The sequence below is a fragment of the Globicephala melas genome, chromosome 5 (assembly GCF_963455315.2).
Source record: "Globicephala melas chromosome 5, mGloMel1.2, whole genome shotgun sequence".
NCBI lineage: Eukaryota > Metazoa > Chordata > Mammalia > Artiodactyla > Delphinidae > Globicephala > Globicephala melas.
The window spans coordinates 109,332,079-109,354,559 of NC_083318.1; the positions used below are offsets into that span (position 1 = coordinate 109,332,079).

Genomic DNA, 22,481 nt, shown 5'->3' on the forward strand with positions numbered 1-22,481 from the left:
AGTGGAGAAACAGAAAGGTTACATACATTTCTCTGTTCTATTTCCTAGTGACCTAGATTTACTCGTTCATTCATTCACTCACTCATCTAAAAAAAAAAAATCAGTGAGCACCGTCAGGCCAGGTACTATGTTAAGTACGGGACATACGATAGTAGACAAGATAATGCACGTATCTCTTTCAAAATCAGGGCATCTGTGGTCCCAGAGGAGAATGTCCCCGATTTAAAAGCATTTAGCTCCTTGTCAGCAAACCCAAACAAATCACTTAATTTCCAGTTTTGAATGTGACCCCAAGTGAGCTGTTTGTTATAAATTAGAAACTGCTGGCAAGAGAGAACAGAGACCAAAAGTTCTCCTTGAAGGGAAATCTAATCTTGATGCCACATTTTAAAATCGATTACATTTGCTAACTCATGCTAAATTAACCACAGAACAAAGGCTTTAATTCTGCATACTCCCGATTCCTTAACCACTTTGAGGCTTTGAAAAAGAATTCATAAAGACAGCTTAATTTGTCTGACTAAGAAGCTGGGAATAACTATTCAGTCTATCAGTATAATTACAGCAACATTAATTTTCAAATTACATACATCAGTGGCAGTAATTAAAAAGAACACATACCTAATATTCACTTGTTTTTAAAAGAGTGTTCTGAAAAGGGCATGGCTGAGATGCGAACACGGCCCGCCTGTGAGGGAGGACAGTGAGGTGTGCCCGCTGGACACGCACTCCTGCCATGTGCTCGCCCCTGGAAGCAGAGCCAGAGAATGTTTCTGCAATGGTCTCCAGCGTAACGAAGAAACACAGAAGAAAACAGTCTGCACGATAAAGAGGACTACACGGGCTTAAGAGCAAGATTCCAAATCTTTACTGCTAAATATTTATCCTTTCCAAGACTTTGCTCAGAGTTCAGATTCCTTCATCCAATACACATATAATTCTAGAAGACCAACGACAGGCCAGGCACCGTGTCAGGCCGGTGCTGGGGAAAGAGCATTGAGCGAGTCAGACTGGGTGAGAGGGAGAAGACCACCAATCAACCAATAAATGCAAGAAAGGCAATTACTCCAGGAAGAGATGCAGGTGGTGCTGTGGGAACAGGAAGAGGGGAAGGGAGGGGCAGCAACAGGTCTGCAGGTAATTCTTCCAAGAGTTTGATGGCACAATCTATTTCCTTTCAAGTTTAATTTTTACCTTAAAAATGTAAGAATATATAGACATTCAACAGCGAATTTTTTTAAAATGCTCATCCACTCTTTTAGCCTTTTACTGATCCTGACCACAAAAAAAGTAACTGTAAAACACTGTATTTATTCCCAACAGATTAAGTATTAATTTTTTTTTTTTTTAGCCGCGCCGTGAGGCATGTGGGTCTTAGTTCCCCAACCAGGGATCGAACCCATGCCCCCCTGCGTTGGGGGTGTGGAATCTTAACCACTGGACCGCCAGGGAAGTCCCATAACCCAGTATTTTTAATTTATCTTTTCTCAAGAGTCTTAAAAAAACAAATCACCATATAAAACCACAAGGATGACAGACAATTTAAAAAAGCAAACCACTTCCCAGACGGCAGTATAGCATGGTAATTGTTGAGACCATGGATTTCAGTATCAGACTAACGTGGTTTTGAACCTGTCTCTGCCATTCACGGGCAGAAAGTCCCTGAAAGTTCAGTTTCTTCACTGAGCAGCTGCAAGGATTGAAGGAAATCGTGCACATAAATAGGAAGGCACGATGGTTTACACACAGCAATGCTCCCGACGGAGGGAAGAGAGATGATGTGCACAGAGCAGTGAGCAATCTGGAAAGGTCCGTCCCCCTTTAACTTTAAACGTCTAATAGTACCCAGTTAATTTCAGCAAAAACAAAAAGATCGTAAGCAGATGGCTTTAGTCTGAAGCTAGCAGCAAAACACCTGGTGGGGACCATATGTGACAACTTGCCGAAATAAAGAGCCTCATAAATTTTAGATATGGGATAAATAACTTTCTACCTGCGGCTGTGTACCGAAAGGTGGCTTATTTCAATTTGCATTTCCTAATGTATGTGTAGGCTGTTTTCGACTTTTGCCAATATGTAACAAGTAACAGGGCTTAATCATCAATACTCCGTTTAAAAAAATCAAAAGAAGCTACGGTCATATACTCGTCAACCATTCATTGGCACTAAATAGTTCCCTAGAGTATCCTCATTCTCTTTCTTTTCTTGGGAAAACACAGCTTGAGACAAGAGGCAGCTGAACCAGCAAGCTCTTCCTATCAACCACAGAACAAAAGTTTCCAAAAGTGGTCCAGTTTCCTGAAAGAGTCATTACTCTTCCCAAAGCCTGATGCTAACACACTTTGACAATCATACTAATTAGAGAAAGCTTTTTGTCAATTGTGGTCCTTAGCTGGATGGTTAATAGTGTATGCTTTTATCTTCAACATAAAGAGGTCTTTTTTTTTTTAATTATGTTGTCAGTTGTAATTATAGAAATCTGGGTACAAACGACATTATGGGATCTATCCTGAGGGGCAACTTAGCACAAGGAAGCTCTGTGTTCCATTCTGGCAAATAAGGTCAGCTGGAGATGTTTTTCCTCTAATTTTAATGAACTGTACAGTGTTTTAAAACACTTTTTTTATGAAAGCAACAACTACTCAGTGAAATCTGCCTATAACTTAGTAAGTGGAAATCTAAACGTTAAAAGCATGCTCCATTCTAGTCCTAATATGTTTAAATGTGTAAAATATGAAATATTACAAAAATGTAAAACAGAATAGAAAACCATCCACAAGATTTAAGATTTTAATATTTTGCCATAATTTCTTCAGAGTGCTCTTTATTATTTTAAAAATAAAACATTACAAATAGAGCTAAACCCTACTCCAATCCCATTACCATCCCTCCTCCTTCCTTTGCCCCCAAAAGTAACCACAGTCCTGAACTTAGTACCTATTACTCCTGTGCTTGTTTTTGTACTTCTACTGTATTCATAGGTATCCAAAAGCCAGTATACACTAAGATTTCGTCTTAAAACTTCATGTAAATTTTATGTAAATATTAACATACTATATGTAACCTTTTGCTACTTACTTTTTCATGTTTCTAGATTTTATGCTTTTTGTTTTTAGGTTTATTGGTGTTCACACATGTAGATGCAGTTACATGCTAATAAATGTGATTCACTGTTTTTTTATTGAAGTACAACTGACTTACAATATTATTAGTTTCAACATAACACAGTAATTTGATATTTTTATAGATTACACTCCATTCAAAATTATTATAAAATATTGACTATATTCCCTGTGCTGTACATTACATCCTTGTAACTTATTTACGTTATACCTAGTAGTTTGTACCCTTCACCTATTTTGCCCTGACCCCAAGCCCTCTCCCCACTGATAACCATGAGTTTGTTCTCTGTACCTGTGAGTCTTTTCCTGTTTTGTCATATTTCTTCATTTGTTTTATTTTTTAGATTCCACATATAAGTGAAGACATATTTGTCTTTCTCTTATTTATTTCCTAAGCATAATACCCTCCAGGTCCATCCATGCAGTTTCAAATGGCAAAATTTCATTCCATTTTTATACAAACAAAACAAAACACTATTTCGAAAAGATACGCGCACCCCAATGCTATACATTATCTTTGTGCATGTACCCTTGTAAACATGTGCCAGATTTCCCTAGGGCAGATATCTAGAAGTGAAGATGCAGGATCACATGGTATGCAAATATTCAATTTCATTAAATATTGCCATATGGCTTTCCTGCGTTATTGTACCAATTTATATTCTCAAGAGTTCCTGTTTTTCCACCCCCTTGACAGCACTTGGTGTTATCAGATGTCTAATGGTTAGCGACTCTGATGCCATGACCTGGTGTTTCATTGTGGGTTCATTTGTATTTCCCTGACGCTAGAGAAGATGAGCATATCTTCATATATTTATCAGGTTTGGGGTCTTTTGGGAAATATCTGCTCGTATCCTTCACCCATGTTTCCTCATTTTCTTATTAATTTGTAGTATTACAAATATTTTTGTATATTTTGGGTACCAACCACTCGTAGTTATGTGTGTTGCAAATATCTTCTCCCAATCTGTGTTTTTGCTTTTTTAAAATTTATTTATTTATTTATTTGGCCGCTCCGGGTCTTAGTTGAGGCACACGGGATCTCTGTTGCCGCGTGTAGGATCTTTAATTGCAGCATGCGGGATCTGGTTCCCAGACCAGGGATCGAACCCGGGTGTGGTTAAGAATCCACGCTTCCAATGCAGGGAGCAGGGGTTCCATCCCTGGTCAGGGAACTAAGATCCCACATGCCGTGCCATGCAGCCAAAATGAAAAAAAGAGTCACTTGGGGCCTAATTGGGAAACTGGATATTAGATCATATTATGGAATTACTGTATAATTTTCTTAGTGTAATAATGGTATTGTGATTATGCAGGAGCATGTCCTTATTTGTAGGAGATACATGTTAAAATACATGATGCCTATAATTTAATTTCAAATGGCACAGCAAAACAAATAAAGGGCATAGGTGATAAATATACAGAAGTATGACAAATATTAACAATTTTGAATTTAAACGGTGTGTACATGGTGTTCATTTTAGTATTCTTCCAAGTTTTCTGTATTTTGCTTTTTTCCATAATAAAAAGTTGTAAAACATAAATTGCATTAACTTTATGGACTGACTTGCAGAAAAGTGTCCTCTACACAGTATCTACAAACTGCAGGGCTTTCCATTTACTTCTATCTTATTTTATGCCCTTCAATAAAGTTGTATTATTTTCCTTGTGAAGGCCTTTTACATATTTGTTAGATTTGTTCAAGATAAATCATGATGCTTTTGTGAATGGTACCTTTTTATTTATTTTTTTAATAAATTTATTTATTTGATTTTTGGCTGTGTTGGGTCTTTGTTGCTGCTCTCGGGCTTTCTCTAGTTGTGGCGAGCGGGGGCTATTCTTTGTTATGGTGCGCGGGCTTCTCATTGCAGTGGCTTCTCTTGTTGAGGAGCACAGGCTCTAGGTGCACGGGCTTCAGTTGTTGTGGCACTCAGGCTCAGTAGTTGTGGCTCGCGGGCTCTAGAGCGCAGGCTCAGTAGTTGTGGCACAAGGCTTAGCTGCTCCACGGCATGTGGGATCTTCCCAGATCAGGGCTCAACCCGTGTCCCCTGCATCGGCAGGCGGATTCTTAACCACTGCGCTACCAGGGAAGTCCAATGGTACCTTTCTAAAATTGACATGTAGATACTGAACAGGCGAACCACGCAAATTTTTTTTTCAGAGTATCAAATGATTTAATTACAAAACTTAAGCCACTTATTAATTATTCACCTTCTAAAAAACACAAACATGAGAATAAAATAAACACACCCAAGACTCACTAGCCCTTGCAGGATAGGAAGCAGCCCCGGACAGAGAGCCTGCAAATGTTTTTCCTTATACCTAATTCTACATTTCCTCATGCATTCTAGGGTCCCATGTTTTGACACCTCTTACAGGGGAAAGGAAACGGAAGCTAAAGAGTCATGGACAAGAGGGTCACAACAACCTTAAAGCTATTTGATGCTAACGGCTTGTACACTCTTATTTGAAACTCTGAGAAACAGTATCAAATAAGCATTGTCAAATACCTACTCCTGGCTAACCTTTACTGTCATTCTTTGAAATTGCATCTTTGGGACTGGTTATGTGCCTTCATTGTAGCTGTTGCTTATCCCCAAGCACAAACCCTAAAATTCATACACAGTCTCTAAGTTCAAGTACAGAGGTTTGTTTCAGGACAACCCCAAGTTGATGTAGTGTTTCTTAATGTATCTGTAGTGTCTAGTGGGTGTCACCCCTTGGACAGGCTGGCCAGACGGCAGCACGATGTGGGGCCCACATGGTCAACTCTCCTACTGGCCCATTTGCTCCCTACTTTATCTGGACACCGCCCCACAGTCAACGTTGAATTGTGAAATCAGTGATGACCTTGGCCTGTCTTCACTCTGAAGTTGTACTCTTATGTAACTGAATCCAGTTCTTCACCATTAATTCAATGGAGCTTCCAAAACGTGTCAGGCATATTCTTAGGAAGCATCCTGGGATGGGGCTGGAGGGTCCTGGCTTTCAGGCTCTGGAGGGGGTGCTGGCACAGCTTCTTTTTTCTGGGCTGCCAGGAACTCATGAATTGCTCGTTCTATCTGTGGCCTGAAGATGTGGTTTAGTTTGGGATTCACCACCTGGGAAATAATTCTGTCCACTCCAGCTTCCAACATCCCTGACTGAACCACACTCTGTCTCAGACCATTTCGCAATTGGTTTTTGTTCATCGTAGGATTCCACTCCTGCTTGTCCAGATGTGTTGACACAAAATTATCCACTTTCTGCCTCAGGTTTTGGTAAGCTGGCTTGGTGTCCACGTCGGCCAGGCAGTCCCGGCGGAAGCTGTCAAACAGCCCCCGGCTCTTGAGCTACTCCACGATGAGCGCGATGAGCTGCGGGTCGCCGGGAGGCAGTGAGGCCGGGTTGATGGGGCCGCCGCTCCCACCGGCTCCCGTCGCGCCTGTCGTCGCTCCCGCCGAGGCTTGGCCGGCGCCGCCGCCGCCCACCGCGCCGGTGCCCCCTCCGCCCCCGCCGTCCGCCATGGCTGCGCCCCGGGCCCGCGAAGGAGACTGAATACGGATTCCTCTCAAGGACAGAGGGCCTGGGTCGTGTAGAGGTGGCCGAGGGGCCGGAGAAGGAGGAGGCGGCGGCGGGGGAGGAGGAAAGGGTGGCGGCGAGGACGGCGGCAACGGCAGCTTCTGAGGCAGCAGAGGTGGCGGTCCACGCAAATGTTTTGATGATTTGTTTTAATACCTGCACTCCCTCTTTAATAGCAGAACTACCCAAAACAATTCAAGTAAGCCCAAACTCAAACCTTTGCAGAGCCCCTGCACAAAAAAGCCTCATTGTTTAATGAGCTGCTGCCTACACATCACTGCTCAGATCCAGCTCCTCTCTTACGTTCTCATTCCTGCCACTCTTGTTTCTCGACCCTAATGTGTGTCCCTGCTTCCTCCACAACTCCCAAACTTACATAGTCAGATTAAACTCCTACAAGAATTTTGATCATGCTGTGTTCTTGATCAAATCTCTTCAAGAGCCCTCCAAACTGAATGAATATGGCAACTGTGGTAGGCAGAATAATGGTCCCCCCAGACCTGTCTATATGCTGGTTCCTGAGCCTGTGAACAAATGAGGTTCCATGGCAAAGGAAAATTAATGTGGCAGATGGAATTAAGGGTGCTAATCAGCTGATCTTTAAATAGAGATGATCTTAAAAATCTTTAAATCCTGGATGATCCAGGTAAACACAATGTCCTTGTGGAAGTGGGAGAGGCAGGCAGAAGAGCAGAGTCAGAGGGAGACGTGACTACAGAAGGATGGTCAGAGAGACGCAGTACTGCTGACTGTGAAAATGGGGGAGGGGGCCATGAGCTAAGGGGTGTGGGCAGCCTCTAGAAGCTGGAGAAGGCAAGGAAACGGACTCACCACAGAGCCTCCAGAAAGGAGCACAGCCCTGCCGACATCCTGATTTTAGCCCAGTGAGACCTTCTGGACTTCTAACCTACGGCAAGACACTACTACTGTAAGGTAATAATTTGTGTTGTTTAAAGCCGCTAGAGTTTTTGGTAATTTGTTACAGGCGCAGTAGAAAACTAATACAGCAACGTATTCCAAAGAGGCTTAGATTCAGGGTGAGACGTTACATTTTTGCCTTAAGATATATTCTTTAAAAAGAGTTTATAGGGTTTCCCTGGTGGCGCAGTGGTTGAGAGTCCACCTGCCGATGCAGGGGACACGGGTTCGTGCCCCGGTCCAGGAAGATCCCACATGCCGCAGAGCGGCTAGGCCCGTGAGCCATGGCCACTGGGCCTGTGCGTCCGGAGCCTGTGCTCCGCAACGGGAGAGGCCACAACAGTGAGAGGCCCGCGTACCGCAAAAAAAAAAAAAAAAAAAAGAGTTTATAATCTAGTTTATAATTCTGTTGAAGGAGATAAGGAAGGGAGATTTAATATGTTGGCACAGATGAATGGAATCAGTTCTTCACTTCCCATTTGATTCTCAATCTTGTGCAATTTCTTATTCCGTTGGTCAGAAGCCAGAAGAGAAGAGATACATGGCACCCTGAACTTAATTGAAATTCTATTTTTCAAAATTTTTACTCATTTGTTTCCCCTGAAATAAATATTCACCACACACTAGGGGACTCTGGTCTATTAGTGAAAATAGGACTCAGTAGTATAAAGAAGATTACTGCTTTTGAACCTCAAAGCAAAATACAGTATGTTACTCACTAGGATTGCTATTAGCGTCTGGGGCAGGTCAGCTCTTTCCTGTGTGTGACCGTTCCACAAGCTACTGGACATTAAGCATCCCTGGCCCCTGCACACTAAATGCCAGCTGACCTCCCTCCCAGGCGACCCCGTGTCCCTTGACAACCAAACACACCCCACGTACACTTCTAAATGCCCTCACCCCGGTCCAGAACTACCCACGGAGTGTTAATTAACAATGAATCTGATCTACTTATGGCAACTTGCCTGGCCTGTTCTAATAAAACTCACTAATGGTCTTAACACACGATTCCAGCAGAATCAGGAATATTTAAGGCAATACAGTTTATAAAGTAACATAATGAGATGATTGGTACAAAGAACAGATAATGGAAATAAACCGGAAATGTTCACTGATTTAGGAAAATAAAAATAGCTGTGGCCCAACATTTGACAAACCAAGAGAAGATATAAATCTATAAATCTGTCATTTAAATAACACCAAAAAATAATCAGAGTCCTAAGGCTTCTTAAGAATCTCAGACAGCTCCCAGTATTTTCTAGGACTGTGACTGGGCCTGGCTACTCGGGCATCTCCAAAAGACCTTACCCTTTATTTCTCACCAACCAACTATTAAGAAACTATACAGGGACTTCCCTGGTGGTCCAGTGGTAAGACTCCTCGCTCCCAATGCAGGGGGCCCGGGTTCCATCCCTGGCCAGGGAACTAGATCCCGCATGCATGCAGCAACTAAGAAGTCCGCATACCACAACTAAAGATCCCGCGTGCCGCAATGAAGACCTGGTACAGCCTAAATAAACATTAAAAGGAAAAGAAAAAGAAACTATACAGAGCACTTCTTGCTCCTTCAAAGTGTAAATATGTATTCCTTTTTTAAAAGATAAAATCAGTGCTTTGGATCTACAATTTTGGTCATTATCTTGCTGGGAAACAAATTAATTTGTGAAGCCAGCTGTGAGGGGTCTGACCATATGCCATGACTCACTGGCACAGAATCAACCTGAAAAGCTAAGAATATAAGAAGAGCAGGTTTTACCAACTGCTCAGGATATGCTCTTAGAAAAAACTAAAACAGCTCGTAACCCAACAGAAATGAACCAAGAAACAGTAACACGTATAGTTTCCTCTGTTGGCTTATTTCCAGCTGACACTGCTCAGCCGAATGGCATCTCAACTTAAATTCCTCTGCTCCCTCCAAAAGATTTCCTCTAAATATCTTTCCATAGAAGGTGCCAAGGACAGTCTGCTGAAAAGAAAGGAATAAAAAAGTATTTGTCATTAGCCCAGGAGAGGAGAAGAGAAGCGGGTGGAAAATGGGCCAACAAGAAGGACTTACTGGACAAAAGTAGGTGTTCTCCACGATGTGATGGGCCACCATGCTGTTCTCAGCAGAGAGAGACATGATGAAGAGCAAAGCATCCCGGGCCTGCTGGCCTACAGTCCCCTCCCGGTGAATGAAGGGAATCAGAAGAGAGAAGATGAGGAAGTTGGCAGCCCCTTGGTCCTCGCTAGTGTGGAAGAAGAGTTCCAGGATGGATGGATCTTTGGCAAGAATGGAACAGAGCTGATTGAGCAGGACAACCAGCTTCCCCTCCACAGCGGGGGTGGTTGTTCCTGAACAAGAGCTCAGCAACATCATCAGGGGCTTCAGGATGGGCTTGTGATGCAGCAGAGGCTGGTGGGACTGGGTGATCAACATCTCATACATCTTTAGCTGCTCCATTTTAGTCTCATCAGTAAATTCCCGTCTCAGACTCCAAAGGAAGAGTTTTTCCATGATGTTCTCAGAGACCACAAATTCCAGGATTGGCCCCATGGCAGCATCCCTGGCTTGCTCTTCAATCAGCAAAAAGAGCATGTGTTCTACATAGTTCTGTACAGCACTGGCCTCATCTGGAGGGATGAACCCATATTTTGCCTGGGTGTTCTTCAAGGGGTCATGCTTCTCTAAGATTTTCACAACCTGAAACCAAATCAAACATGTGTCATCCATCTGATGTTTATCATAACCACAAAAACACACCACTGCTAATCGTACCAAATCTTCATGGAGAATGTAAGAGCCATGACCCCCAACAAGATGCATGTGAGCATTCTGTGTCTCCCTCTCATGAGAACAAAATGAAGGGGTTAAACTACAGAAAGAAGATGTCTGAAGTTGTTCATTTGTCATAGTGACAAATGTTGGCAACCTAAATGTCAAAGAAAGTAATATGGTCATGTAAATTAAGCTACATGCATTCCTGAGCCTATTATTATGAAGACTATTAAGCAAAATGAAAAATAAAAAACCTGTAAATGATATGCCAGATGAAAAAATAAGTCACTTGTATATAGTTAGATCCATCATTATCAACTATGTCAAAAACACGCAAGTGAAAAAAGACTGAAAAGAAACATGGAAAAACAGTAATCGCTTTTGTGTTCAAAGTAATGACAAGTTCTTAAATTTTTTTCTAAACTGTCAAGAATATAATTCACTTTGTTATAAAGCAGAAACTAAGACACCATTGTAAAGCAATTATACTACAATAAAGATGTTAAAAAAAAAGAATATAATAGTGCTTTTAGGGACTTCCCTGGTGGTGCAGTGGTTAAGAATCCACCTGCCAATGCAGGGGACACGGGTTCGAGGCCTGGTCCGGGAAGATCTCACATGCCGTAGAGCAACAAAGCCCGTGCGCCACAACTACTCAGCCTGTGCTCTACAGCCCGCATGCCACAACTACTGAGCCCGTGTGCCACAACTACTGAAGCCCACGCACCTAGAGCCCGTGCTCCGCAACAAGAGAAGCCACCGCAATGAGAAGCCCGCGCAACACAATGAAGAGTAGCCCCCACTCGCCACAACTAGAGAAAGCCCACGCGCAGCAACAAAGACCCAATGCAGCCAAAAATAAATAGATTAAATAAATTAATTTTAAAAATAATAATAATAGTGCTTTTAAATTTTAAAATACACTAAATAAGTAAGACTACCCGTGTTCTCCTACAAATAGAGTTGATTTGGAGATTTCAGTAGCGGGACACAGCTCCTCAATGCCCTTGACAAAATAATAGCCCTCTCTCCTCTACCTGGATTGGCACCCTCTTCAACCAAGCATGCATCATTAGGAAGGATGAAAGGAAACAGATGAACAAGTGACACGTACCTAGCAGAATCCCCGAACATACAGCATATGTTGAAATTTTAAGCACAAAGAGTTTGAATTGTGCATTTTTTTAAGCCAGAAAAAAATTTTGAGATAACCAATTATAAAATAAAGCCCTAAAGCACAGGGTTTCTATTTGGGGTAATGAAAAAGTTTTGGAAATAGTGATGATGGTTGCACGACATTGTGAATGTAGTTAATGCCACTGAATTATACACCTAAAAATGATGAAGATGGCAAACTTTGTTTTTTATATATATATATATATATTTTATCACCAAAAAAGAAAAAATCTATTAACTGTAAAAAGTAAATAAATCTCATGTGACAGCCCAGGTGTTTCTCTCCCTTACCACTGCTGGCATTTGAACACTTCCTAACTCCCTCTGCCCATCAATACTTAATTTCTACTTTGCGACCTGAAAATTAAAACAATTTTATATCTCAACCTCCATTTAACTTTATGACTTGGAATTTCTACAATAATATCCATTCAATTTACTTCCTTTAAAGTATATATACATGTTAATTTTTTAAAAATCAAACATTTTATCAACATTTTTAACTTGTTCCTTTTTGCCTTTCTGAACTGCATGTTCTGTGGAATATGTTTAATTTCTGCCATACCCTCCCAGCCCAGTTCTAGGACATGCTGTTACGTGTTCTGGTATTTAGGTTATAGAATTTTTGCAAGTCACTGTGGAAGCTGGCAAAGGTACAAGGCTATGTCAGCATTCATGAGCAATGAGGGAAATTTATTTCTCAGGGAAAAGTCTAAGTTTTTCCCCTGGCAGAAGGAGAAAAAAGGAACCTTTATAGACTAGGCTAGTATATCCTTATGAATAAGTAGATTTCCACAGAATCTGTAATCTCCATCAACTTCCATTATAAAATTAAAAATACTGTCAGGAAAAACATCACCCCAACACCCCTGAGTTGACAATGTCAACGAGGAAGCCCTCGGTTAGCCACTACCCAGGAGGTACACGGCTCAGTGACTGGTGGTCTGGGTCTCCCCACTGGCCATCCCCTCTCCTTGGCTGCGCGCGGACTGCAGAGTGCCCCCACCATCCCCCAACCTCCAAGAAGCCCTCCACGACTCCTCGCAGGCCTGAGTACCTCTCTGGCAGAAATGCTGGGACCTACTGTGCTCCTTTCCCTTGGCTCTGGCCTTGACATCTCACAGCGTGGGGCTGCAGTACCACATTTGTCCAAAAGGGGACTCCACCTCAACACAGCATGCTCTCCAGCCCCGAAGCCCCAACTTCAAGGCTCCACATTCTGAAGAACAGATTAGCTCTACATTTTACCAGTTCTATAATTTCAAAGTCCACATATTGAGTTTACTTATGAGAGCTATCTATACAGCAAGGCCTCGGGGTAGAAATGTAATTATACTTGTCATGTGTGCTCAGACTGTCTAAACTATCTAAAATTGGGACTGTGCATTATACATTGATAGTGGCACAGCAAATTAGCTCAATCTTTCTGGAAAACAATCTGGCAACATGTAACAGAAGCTATAAAGTCGTTCCTGCCCTTTGACTTGTTAATCTCACTTTGGGGAAAATGCCAAAGGAAACAACACAAAATAATTTGTTTTAAAATGTTCATGCCAATGACATTTTCAGTAATGAAAAATAAAAATATTATTGACCCAAACGGTCAAGAATAAGAGAATTATAATCACGATGTTACATCACTATACACTAAAGCTATTAAAAATAAACACTAAGTGAATCATATCATTACACGCCAATATATACAAGAAATAATTTAATTTAAGAACTAAATATATTGATAAATAGATGTATGATTAGAAGTGAGTCTGAAAAGATACAAATGAGATTTTAAGGTTAATTAGTCCTTCTTTCCTGTAAATTGATCTAATAAATAAAAACAAAGTAATTTTGTACTAATGTCTAAGAAAAGGATCAAAACACGGAGTTAAAAACAATAATTCTCAGAAATTCCTAAGCAATATAAATTTTTACATATGCATAGGTATTTATACTATATGCATGCCTGTAAATACTTATAAAACATCTAAATATATATATGTAATGTAGACCAAAACTATTTACATGATCGCAAGCTACATTTTCCTCATGAATTAATCTTCACTTATTTATTCAAATGCAGTCCTCTGCAAAAAGACCTACTTTTGGTGGGGGTGGGGAGGGCGGTGGCTATGAAAAACCTAAAAAAGATTTCATTCTGAGATTTTTATACAGAATTTAAACTATTCAGCAGCTTTTAAAATGAAGCATCTCTCTCTACCACCCTTTATAGAAGCTCTTCTACTCCGCCTTCCGGGTTCATGGGCAGAGAAACATGAAAACAGAGCTGTAATAACCCACCAGGATAGAAGGTTTGTTGATCATTTGGAACACAGCCCTTTACTCATTCCCGTCCCTGGCCTGGAGGTTTTCCTGCCTAGAAGATGGGTGTGTTACAACCAGGGCCTGTGAGTCATGGAAAACACAGCTCAGCAAAGTGCTGATTATGCCTGTGTTGCCACTTGTCCTTAACCTCCCTCCTTAGGTGTCAGGACCCTCCCAGGCCACCTCCCTCTCCCTTCCAGGCAGGCACACCCATGACCTGCTTTTACAAGTGGGCTCTCCAGGCCCACACCCTGGGCCTGGTTCCCATCCTGACAGGGAATGCCTAGGAAACTTCTTGGCTAGAGCACAACTGGCATTGAATTGCCAAAGATCTTCTGTTATGATGTCTCAAGTTAGCTGCCCAGGTGGTCATAGTTCTTTCAGTTTCTGTAAGCTGATTCCTGATGTGACCTCGATTTTTCCTTATTCTTTCCCTTGGGTCCTCTTCTCACATCGCTCCCACCGAAGTCCAATATTCCTGGGCCCCTGATTTCTGCTTGCTGGGATCTACTATGATCCATGATCTCACGCTGCTTCCCCAGGCCTGGCCCACTCCTCTGATTACCCTCTATCTTATACTCTCAACCTTCCCTCCGATTCCCCAGCTCCGGCTGCTTCTCAGCTATATACTCTCAGGCTCAGGGATTCAGTTAAGGGGAAAAAACACAATTATGGTGGCTGGAGAGATACAAGTAGGAAAATACAGTTTGCAAATATTTCCTTTACTAAACAGTTTCCTTCGTTAGGCTAAATAGCATTTAACAAACTGATCAACCCCCGATAAACCCCACGCTCATTAAGTCGCTCATTAAGTATGTAAGCCAGCTGAGATCAGATACAGCACTGTAAATGGTTTACCAATCATAGCTAGGCATTTGTTGATCTACAAACTTTAACATATATAAGCTGGTGTGTGTGTGTGTGTATATATATATATATGGATCATGAGCCTAGATCACATATTGTGACTCTAAAAAGAAAAAAATACACAAAAAATAAAGAAAAATGAAAAAGAAAAAAATACACAAAAAATCAATAGTGTGAACAATGGTATACAAATTATCATCTGACCAATACAGCTAAATTTTAACCTAACTTCAAAGTCATTTGACCTATAAATATGAGGGTCATTGGAGATCAATAAGATGAACAAATAGCATATTTCTTTCATTAAGGAATATCAGCTACTGCTATCCTTAGCTCCAATGATGGCCCCCCACCACTCAGTGATAATGGGCCTGAATTTCAAATATTCACAAATTCTAAATAGGAAGTTCAAATGCTTTCAGAATGAAAGATATACATAAATCACATAATCACACCACAAGCTAACAAATTATTATTCTTCAGGATAAACACAAGTGTTTCTCTGATGGAGCTTTGACTCCATCTGACTATCATTCTATTTCTTATACACATGCATATATCAGTAGATGACTATTTATACTACTTTGGTTAGAGCCTAGTTACTTCAAGGAAGTCACGTGAGTACAACCCATACTTCCAAATCCTTTGGAATGCTAATTTAAAGTGGCATTGTGGAAAAAACCAAGTTCCTAAGCAACATTTTCCATCACACAGAAGAAGGACAGGATTTAGTGATCAAGCCAAATTCCACTTAATGTACCAAATTAACTACAACAAAAGTACGTTTCCATCCAGTTCCTGTTTATTACTTAGCAGCTGTGTCCTTCGATTTAGGGTTATTTCCTATACACCTATTCCCATGGGAGACCTTTACGGAGTCATTTCTTCTCATATTAAGATAACGGCCTAATAATATATGTGTACTTGCAGAACTTGGTTAATGTCAGCTCCGATCCTGAACTACAGAGATGTGTCTACATCTGGAATTAAACCTGATAAAGCAGAAACTATACATGCCATACTTCCTTGGGACCAAAGTAGTCTAGTAATTACTCTAACACAGAAACATGGTAGGAGCATCAATCAAAATAACATAGTCAAAAACAAAAACAAAAACAAAACAAAAAAAAGGGCTTCCCTGGTGGCGCAGTGGTTGAGAGTCCGCCTGCCGATGCAGGGGACGCGGGTTCGTGCCCCGGTCCGGGAAGATCCCATGTGCCGCGGAGCGGCTGGGCCCGTGAGCCATGGCCGCTGAGCCTGCGCGTCTGGAGCCTGTGCTCCGCGGCGGGAGAGGCCACAGCGGGGAGAGGCCCACGTAAAAACAAAAACAACAAAAAATAAATAACATAGTAACCTAACCCTTAAGTTAGGTATATATAAATTTTTTTTTAATTTCAGTATCAGGGGAGGGACTGAAGAGTAATGATATATGTAATAATATTTCAGAGAACCCTGTAATTCCAACCACAGTGAAAACAGACTTATCACCGAGCATATAGTGGGAGAGCTTCTGACTTCTCATATTCAACCACTTTAGAGTCTGATAGAGGCACAACTCCATGCCCTGGCCCTCTACAGAAGCATAGCTTTTGTTCTGCTTTACTTTCTACTGTGAAGTTTAGAGCTACTTGAAAAGCTGAGAAGAGAGACACACATTTTTTAAATGTTAACAAACATCACTTTACTAAGATACTGAGGTTAATCAGAGTTCCGTAATATTTTCTAACTTTTCATCTCTCAAAGACTTCATGTAATTTCTCTCTGTCATTTAGTCCATGACAAGGCACAGACCAAAAGAGTGAAGATGAAGAGAGTGAGGGAATGAGTGTCACAGGGAACAGACTGGAATGCAGATCTCAAAGCCATGTATAAGTGCCCTTTGCTTTTTTAATGGAGTCAGGCTACTTGGACCTCTAACAGGTTACCATACATAGGACATATTGTCTATTTTTTATTATTGTAGGAGGACATTTGATTTACTTAATCCAGATGATTCAGTTTTTTCTCATCCCCGTCCCCTTCCAAGAAGAAAAAGGCTACTAAATCCACTAGCTTTTCTTTATCCATCACCATTATTCTATCTGAACTCTGAAATGTTCTTAGCTCAAAAAATTGTATAATAGCTTGTATTTGGAGGCTGAGGGTGGTAAGGAGAAGCTTTGCGCCATTAACAAGCACACAGAAATGTGCATTTACAATTGATTTTTTTTCACCTCTGTTCTCCTGGCTTTAAGAGCAGACACCATTTAGTACATAACTAATACTGATTCGGTATGTGAAAGGAGAGGATAGAGAATGAATAGAGCAAGGGCCATGAAGTTTCACAAAGTAAAAATGTGCCATTAAGGATACCTAGTGTGGGACTTCCCTGGTGGCACAGTGGTTAAGAATCCACCTGCCAATTCAGGGGACACGGGTTTGGTCCCTGGTCCAGGAGGATCCCACATGCCGCGGAGCAACTAAGCCTATGCACCACAACTGAGCCTGCGCTCTAGAGCCCGTGTGTCACAACTACCAAGCCCGTGTGCTGCAGCTACTGAAGCCCGTGCTCCACAACAAGAGAAGCCACCGCAATGAGAAGCCTGCACACCGCAATGAAGAGTAGACCCCGCTCACCACAACGCAGCAGTGAAAGCCCACGCGCAGCAATGAAGACCCAACACAGCGAAAACAAACAAACAAAAAGCAACAACAACAAAAGAATACCTAGTGTGTGTGTGGTGGCGGGTTAGTTCACATGGCAATATACTTGGGCAGTTTGTTATCTGATGGACCAATGCTTCTTACTTCTTGCTCTCTCTTCCATTCAGAAGAAGCAAAGGCGAGAGATAAAAACAACAGTCTACTAGACTATAAACCGTTCTTATAGACTACTATAAAAATTAAACATTCTCGGGGCTTCCCTGGTGGCACAGTGGTTGAGAGTCCGCCTGCCGATGCAGGGGATACGGGTTCGTGCCCTGGTCCGGGAGGATCCCACATGCCGCGGAGCAGCTGGGCCCGTAAGCCATGGTCGCTAAGCCTGCGCGTCCGGAGCCTGTGCTCCGCAACGGGAGAGGCCACAACAGTGAGAGGCCCGCGTACCGCAAAAAAATAAATAAATAAATAAATAAACATTCTCTTTCTCTCCCCGACCCCCTCCTCTGAAGATCACTGATCATTAAATGCAAGTCTAAGGTTCTTACTGGTAGCAATTTATAGCAAATGTTTTAATATTAGTATATGTCTTCCAAGTCTCCTAGCTCTTCTAAAGTTGCATTAACCAGGCGGAGGGATGTTCTAGGCAGAAAGAAGAGGAAGTGCCTAAGGCAGAGAGGCATGAAACAGCACGAGGTGCGCTGCCAGGAGAGGGGATGGCTAGGAGCTCCAAGTAATTTTGCATTTCTGGAGACTAAATGAGAGACAAGGAGTGAAAGAGGCCACAACACAGGGCCCTATCTGCCATCCTGGCCTGTAGGTGGCCAGAAGCCACTGAAATGTCCGACTACAGGAATGCCCCAGACAGAATCTGGGTTTTAGGTTCGCTGCTCTGTCTACTGCAGCACAAGACGGCACCTCAGAAGACAAGAGGACGTACAGGCCAGAGGCTACTTCCTAGAGCCTGGATTCTCCAATGTTAACTATTCCTGGAGGTCCACTATAGAACTATTCTGAGGATAACGTGAGAGCACTGGACCCAGGGACCGGTTTGGAAACTCAAGTGCACCACTGGGCCACTCAAGGTCTCTCCCCTGGCGACCCCCCCTGAATCTCGGACTGCCTCAGATGGTGCCTCGGATGATGGATGGCTGTATAACCAGCTGTCCCTGACAGACTGCCAAGTGTAGGTGGGTAAGCGGGTATGCTTGACCACCACTCAAGGTCTGAAGTTGAAGCTCCTAGTGAACAGCAGAACAGAACCTGCCGAATATATGTTAATTATGCTGAATTTGTACTGAAGTGTCCTAACAAACAGAAGCACTTTGGACACCACTGACTTTTGCTGCCTTCACTTTCCCTAACTTCACATCTGAAAAAGCATGGTACTTGCCAGCTAATGGAACACTTTGGTAAACAGAAGGTTGTCACCCAGTTCTGTCTACACAATTCCTGCCAGCCTTACAGTTTTCTTGGGTTGCCTCAGGGGAACCCGGGGGCTACGCCACACTAGTCACAGAAGTTTGTGTCAGATTGTAGCTCATTTCCCAGTCCTCTGCAACTGCTCTTCATCCGCCCCCAGCCTGAACAACTCACAGCAAAGCGCTAATGCATGAAACTCCAAAAACAATAAGTAGCCCTTATTTCTATCAGCTGAAAGTCTCATTCCTTACCTCAAACTTAGCCCCACAGCTCTGCCTTGCCCTGACTTCCTCACCTTTTTTATTTCTAACCATCCAAAAAAGGCAAAGCTGAGCATTTGTTCCCAACACCCCTTCTCTAAAATGTTCTTTTCCTTTCTGTCATCAAAACCTTCTCTTCCCACAGTCAAGCTAACAAAATCTCACTTCCTGGATTTCACAGGCCATTTCCATCCGTAATAGTCCCTTCCCTTGACTTAATTCCTGTGATCAATATTATTCATTTTATAATAATGTATCTCACGTTGTCATCCAAACTAGCTTATACATTCCTTAAAAGCCCAAAGGAAGGCTTATACATTTCTACGTCCCACCTGTGATGCCCACAGTGAGGTAGTTGAAGTTTGGGCTCAGTAAATCTCCATTTAACAATACAGTCGGTCCTGCGTATCCGCGGGTTCTGCACCTGCAGATTCAACCAATCATGGATCGAAAATATTTGGAAAAAAATTTCAAGAAGTTCCAAAGAGCACAACTTGAATTTGCTGCACACTGGCAACTATTTACATAGCACTTAAATCGTATTTACACTATTCACATAGTATTTACACTGCATTAGATATTATAAGTAATCTAGAGATGATTTGGAGGATGTGCAGATGTGCGTAGGTTATATGGAAATATCATTTTATATAAGGGACTTGAACATCCACAGATTCTGGTATCTGCTGGTGTCCTGGAACCCATCCCTCACAGATACCAAGGGACAACTGTAATCACATTGACATCGACATGAATTTCTTCAACCAGTATTTTTATTCATAAAGGTAACAGTAAGGCCCTCAAGAGCCTTTGGAACTAGAGAGAGACTGAGGGCATTTTCCAGATTTATTTAAAAGGAAAAATTAAGACTAAAGGGGTAAGAAACTTGGCCAAAGTTAAAAGAAATGGCTGAAACGATAATGAGACCAAGAGTGTAACCACTTTAGGAAAGGAAGGGTTTAATAAACTAAACCCCAATCCCTCTGACAAAGTAATCCTTACCCTCAACTCAATATTTTTCTGCATTAAACAGAGGGTGGTATGCGTCAGCAATAAAGTACAATGCCAAAGGTAATTACTCTAATTATCTGGAAAATTCCTGAATTACTTTCTTCCCATTGCTAAAGCAGATGTGCCCTTAATATTCAGAGCAAACCCATGAAGACTATAACAGTAAAAAGTCAGAGAAGGGGAAATGCATAAGAAAATCTTGGAAGCTTTACACTGGATACTGACAAGAAGCCACACAGTGTAAATGACCCAGAAGCAGAACTGATTTTGTTTTTTATCTAAACTGTGTCCCCTTATAATTGCTGTGATTTACAGGCTCAGTGCTTTAACCCATGGGCTGTTTCCGGCCACAGGAAGGAACTGGGTAGTCATTAAAAAACTGTCACATAAATAGCCACTTACCAGCTCACCTGGGGAGTGTAATGCTGTACAAGTAGTAAAGAACTGCCAATTTTATTTATTTTACTACTTGTAAACTCCCTGAGGAAAGGGGTGAGCTGGTAAGTTTCCTGACCATTCAACCCTTAATTATCCATACAAGCAGATCAGAGAAGAGTCACAGAGAAGTCAAAATGAATAATCAAAAAAACTTTTATAATCAGCTTTGTAATGAATTCAGATACTTCCAGGCACCTTCTTTCTTTAAATGAATAGGGACCACCAGCCTGAAAAATGCTAGAGCACAGAGGTCAAATACGCTGGTCTTGGTTGGAGTCATGGGACCAAGGTCTCAGTACTTGATTGGAAACTCACTAGTCGTATAATCTCAAGCAAGCTATTTAACCTCTGTAATTTTTCATTCCCTCATCTGTAAAATGAGGAAGCTAAAACCAACTGCCTTACTGGTTTGCGGAGAAGATTAAATGTAAGGTATTTGATGTATTCGGCACAACACTTGGCAAATATTTAATAAATTTGTATTTTAGTATTGGTAGCATTTAAGGACTGAATGGAAATAAGCAGGGAGCAGGGAAAGAAAGAGGATATACTCATGGTCAAGTGTATTGCAAACTGAAGGACAAGTCACTTGAAGGCCAACTGCTACTCTTATAAAAATATCTGAGGAACATGCATGTCCCCTAATTGCTTTCATGAAAACCAAGGTTTTTAACCATTCTAGGAATGCAAGCAGAGAAATTTGCTTTTCTTCCTACCTGAAAGGGTTTCCTCCCTATGTTTTCCAGAAGCCCACCTGTCACACAGGTTGGGAACTCTGGTTCAGTGCAATAGAGGCTTCTAGGGCTACCTAACCAGCAAAGAAGGTGGAACTCATACATTACCTGCGCCCAGTGGTTTTTAAATACAATCATGCATGTTTCTGGGTCAACTCCCTGCAAGCTCACAGCCTGCCGGAGTTTGCCTTCTGTCGCAACCGATGACATCATAAGCCTTCAAAAACCAAATGCTTCTAAGTCATATTTAATTTTCATGAAAATTTGGTAAGCAGTCACTAACTTTCAAGTATCACAGTAGAAATGTAACTTCTTCACATTTCATTGTCACCTTCGAAACCTGTAATGACAATAACAAAAAAGGCATCCCATTACATTCATATATTAAATAGGACACTGACTTAAGTTAAAATCAAAACACAGACATTCTCAAAGTCCAACACGGAGCAAAATATCAACAAAATAGACATTTATACTCAACCTGAAGCCTTTCTTCTGTTTTCTCTCACTGTGCTACTAAATATACAAAATAATGATGCTACCAAAGCTACATGAATAAATTAAACAATTACTGGATTTATTCTGTCCACTATCACCAACCACAACCTCCTAGATTATTATTCTATATCACTCAAATCTAGTTTCCAGAAGCAATAAACTACGATAGCAATGTTAGTGGTGTGTAGAAACACCCAGAAACAGGAAAATCGTTAGTTAATAGTGACTGAAATAAATGGCTTGATGTAACTTAGGGGAGTTATAACACAGCACCCAGACTCCTGGGTCCAATAATACCGATTATTTTAATCAATAACTGTCATAATGGAATTGAAAGCATTCTCAGTCATTTCGTGGCTACAACCTAAGTTAAGGTTTCCAGCTTTCCTGAAAAATAAGAGAATTCCAAGTAACCTTGACAAATCATACAGAAATGATCCATCAGAAACAAGAGAGTGCTTACTTGGGGTGAGGACAAGGCAGCAGCGCACCTATCGATGAAAAATGAGTTATGTGGACAAAATATGAAGCAAGCCTGACCCAACAGGGCCAGTGGGGAGAAAAAAAGATACTGAGGTCACAGAGTATACAGGCAATGTGATCCAGTTGTGTGGTGCTAACTCTCTGACAAAAGCACTAAGATACTGGTATTATTATCTTAGATTCATCAGCCCAAAAAAGGACTGGGGACAGTTCAAAACGTTATCTGTTTAGTGTACAGACTAGAGAGAGTTCAGAGAAAAGTAATTACATTATA

The 22,481-nt window shown here is 41.6% G+C and overlaps 1 protein-coding gene and 1 pseudogene across 1 annotated transcript in view; both read right to left on the reverse strand.

Moving 5' to 3' along the window:
- Positions 1 to 22,481, reverse strand: part of FHIP1A (FHF complex subunit HOOK interacting protein 1A) — a 227,316-nt gene that overhangs the window by 83,256 nt on the left and 121,579 nt on the right. Inside the window, exons 3-4 of the mRNA XM_060299695.1 lie at positions 21,335 to 21,566; positions 9,658 to 10,284 (exon numbers count right to left, since the gene is read on the reverse strand). Coding sequence (XP_060155678.1) covers positions 9,658 to 10,284; positions 21,335 to 21,439 — 732 coding nt within the window. The 5' untranslated portion in view covers positions 21,440 to 21,566. The remainder of the gene's footprint in view (positions 1 to 9,657; positions 10,285 to 21,334; positions 21,567 to 22,481) is intronic.
- Positions 5,278 to 6,783, reverse strand: LOC115864481 (biorientation of chromosomes in cell division protein 1 pseudogene; annotated as a pseudogene).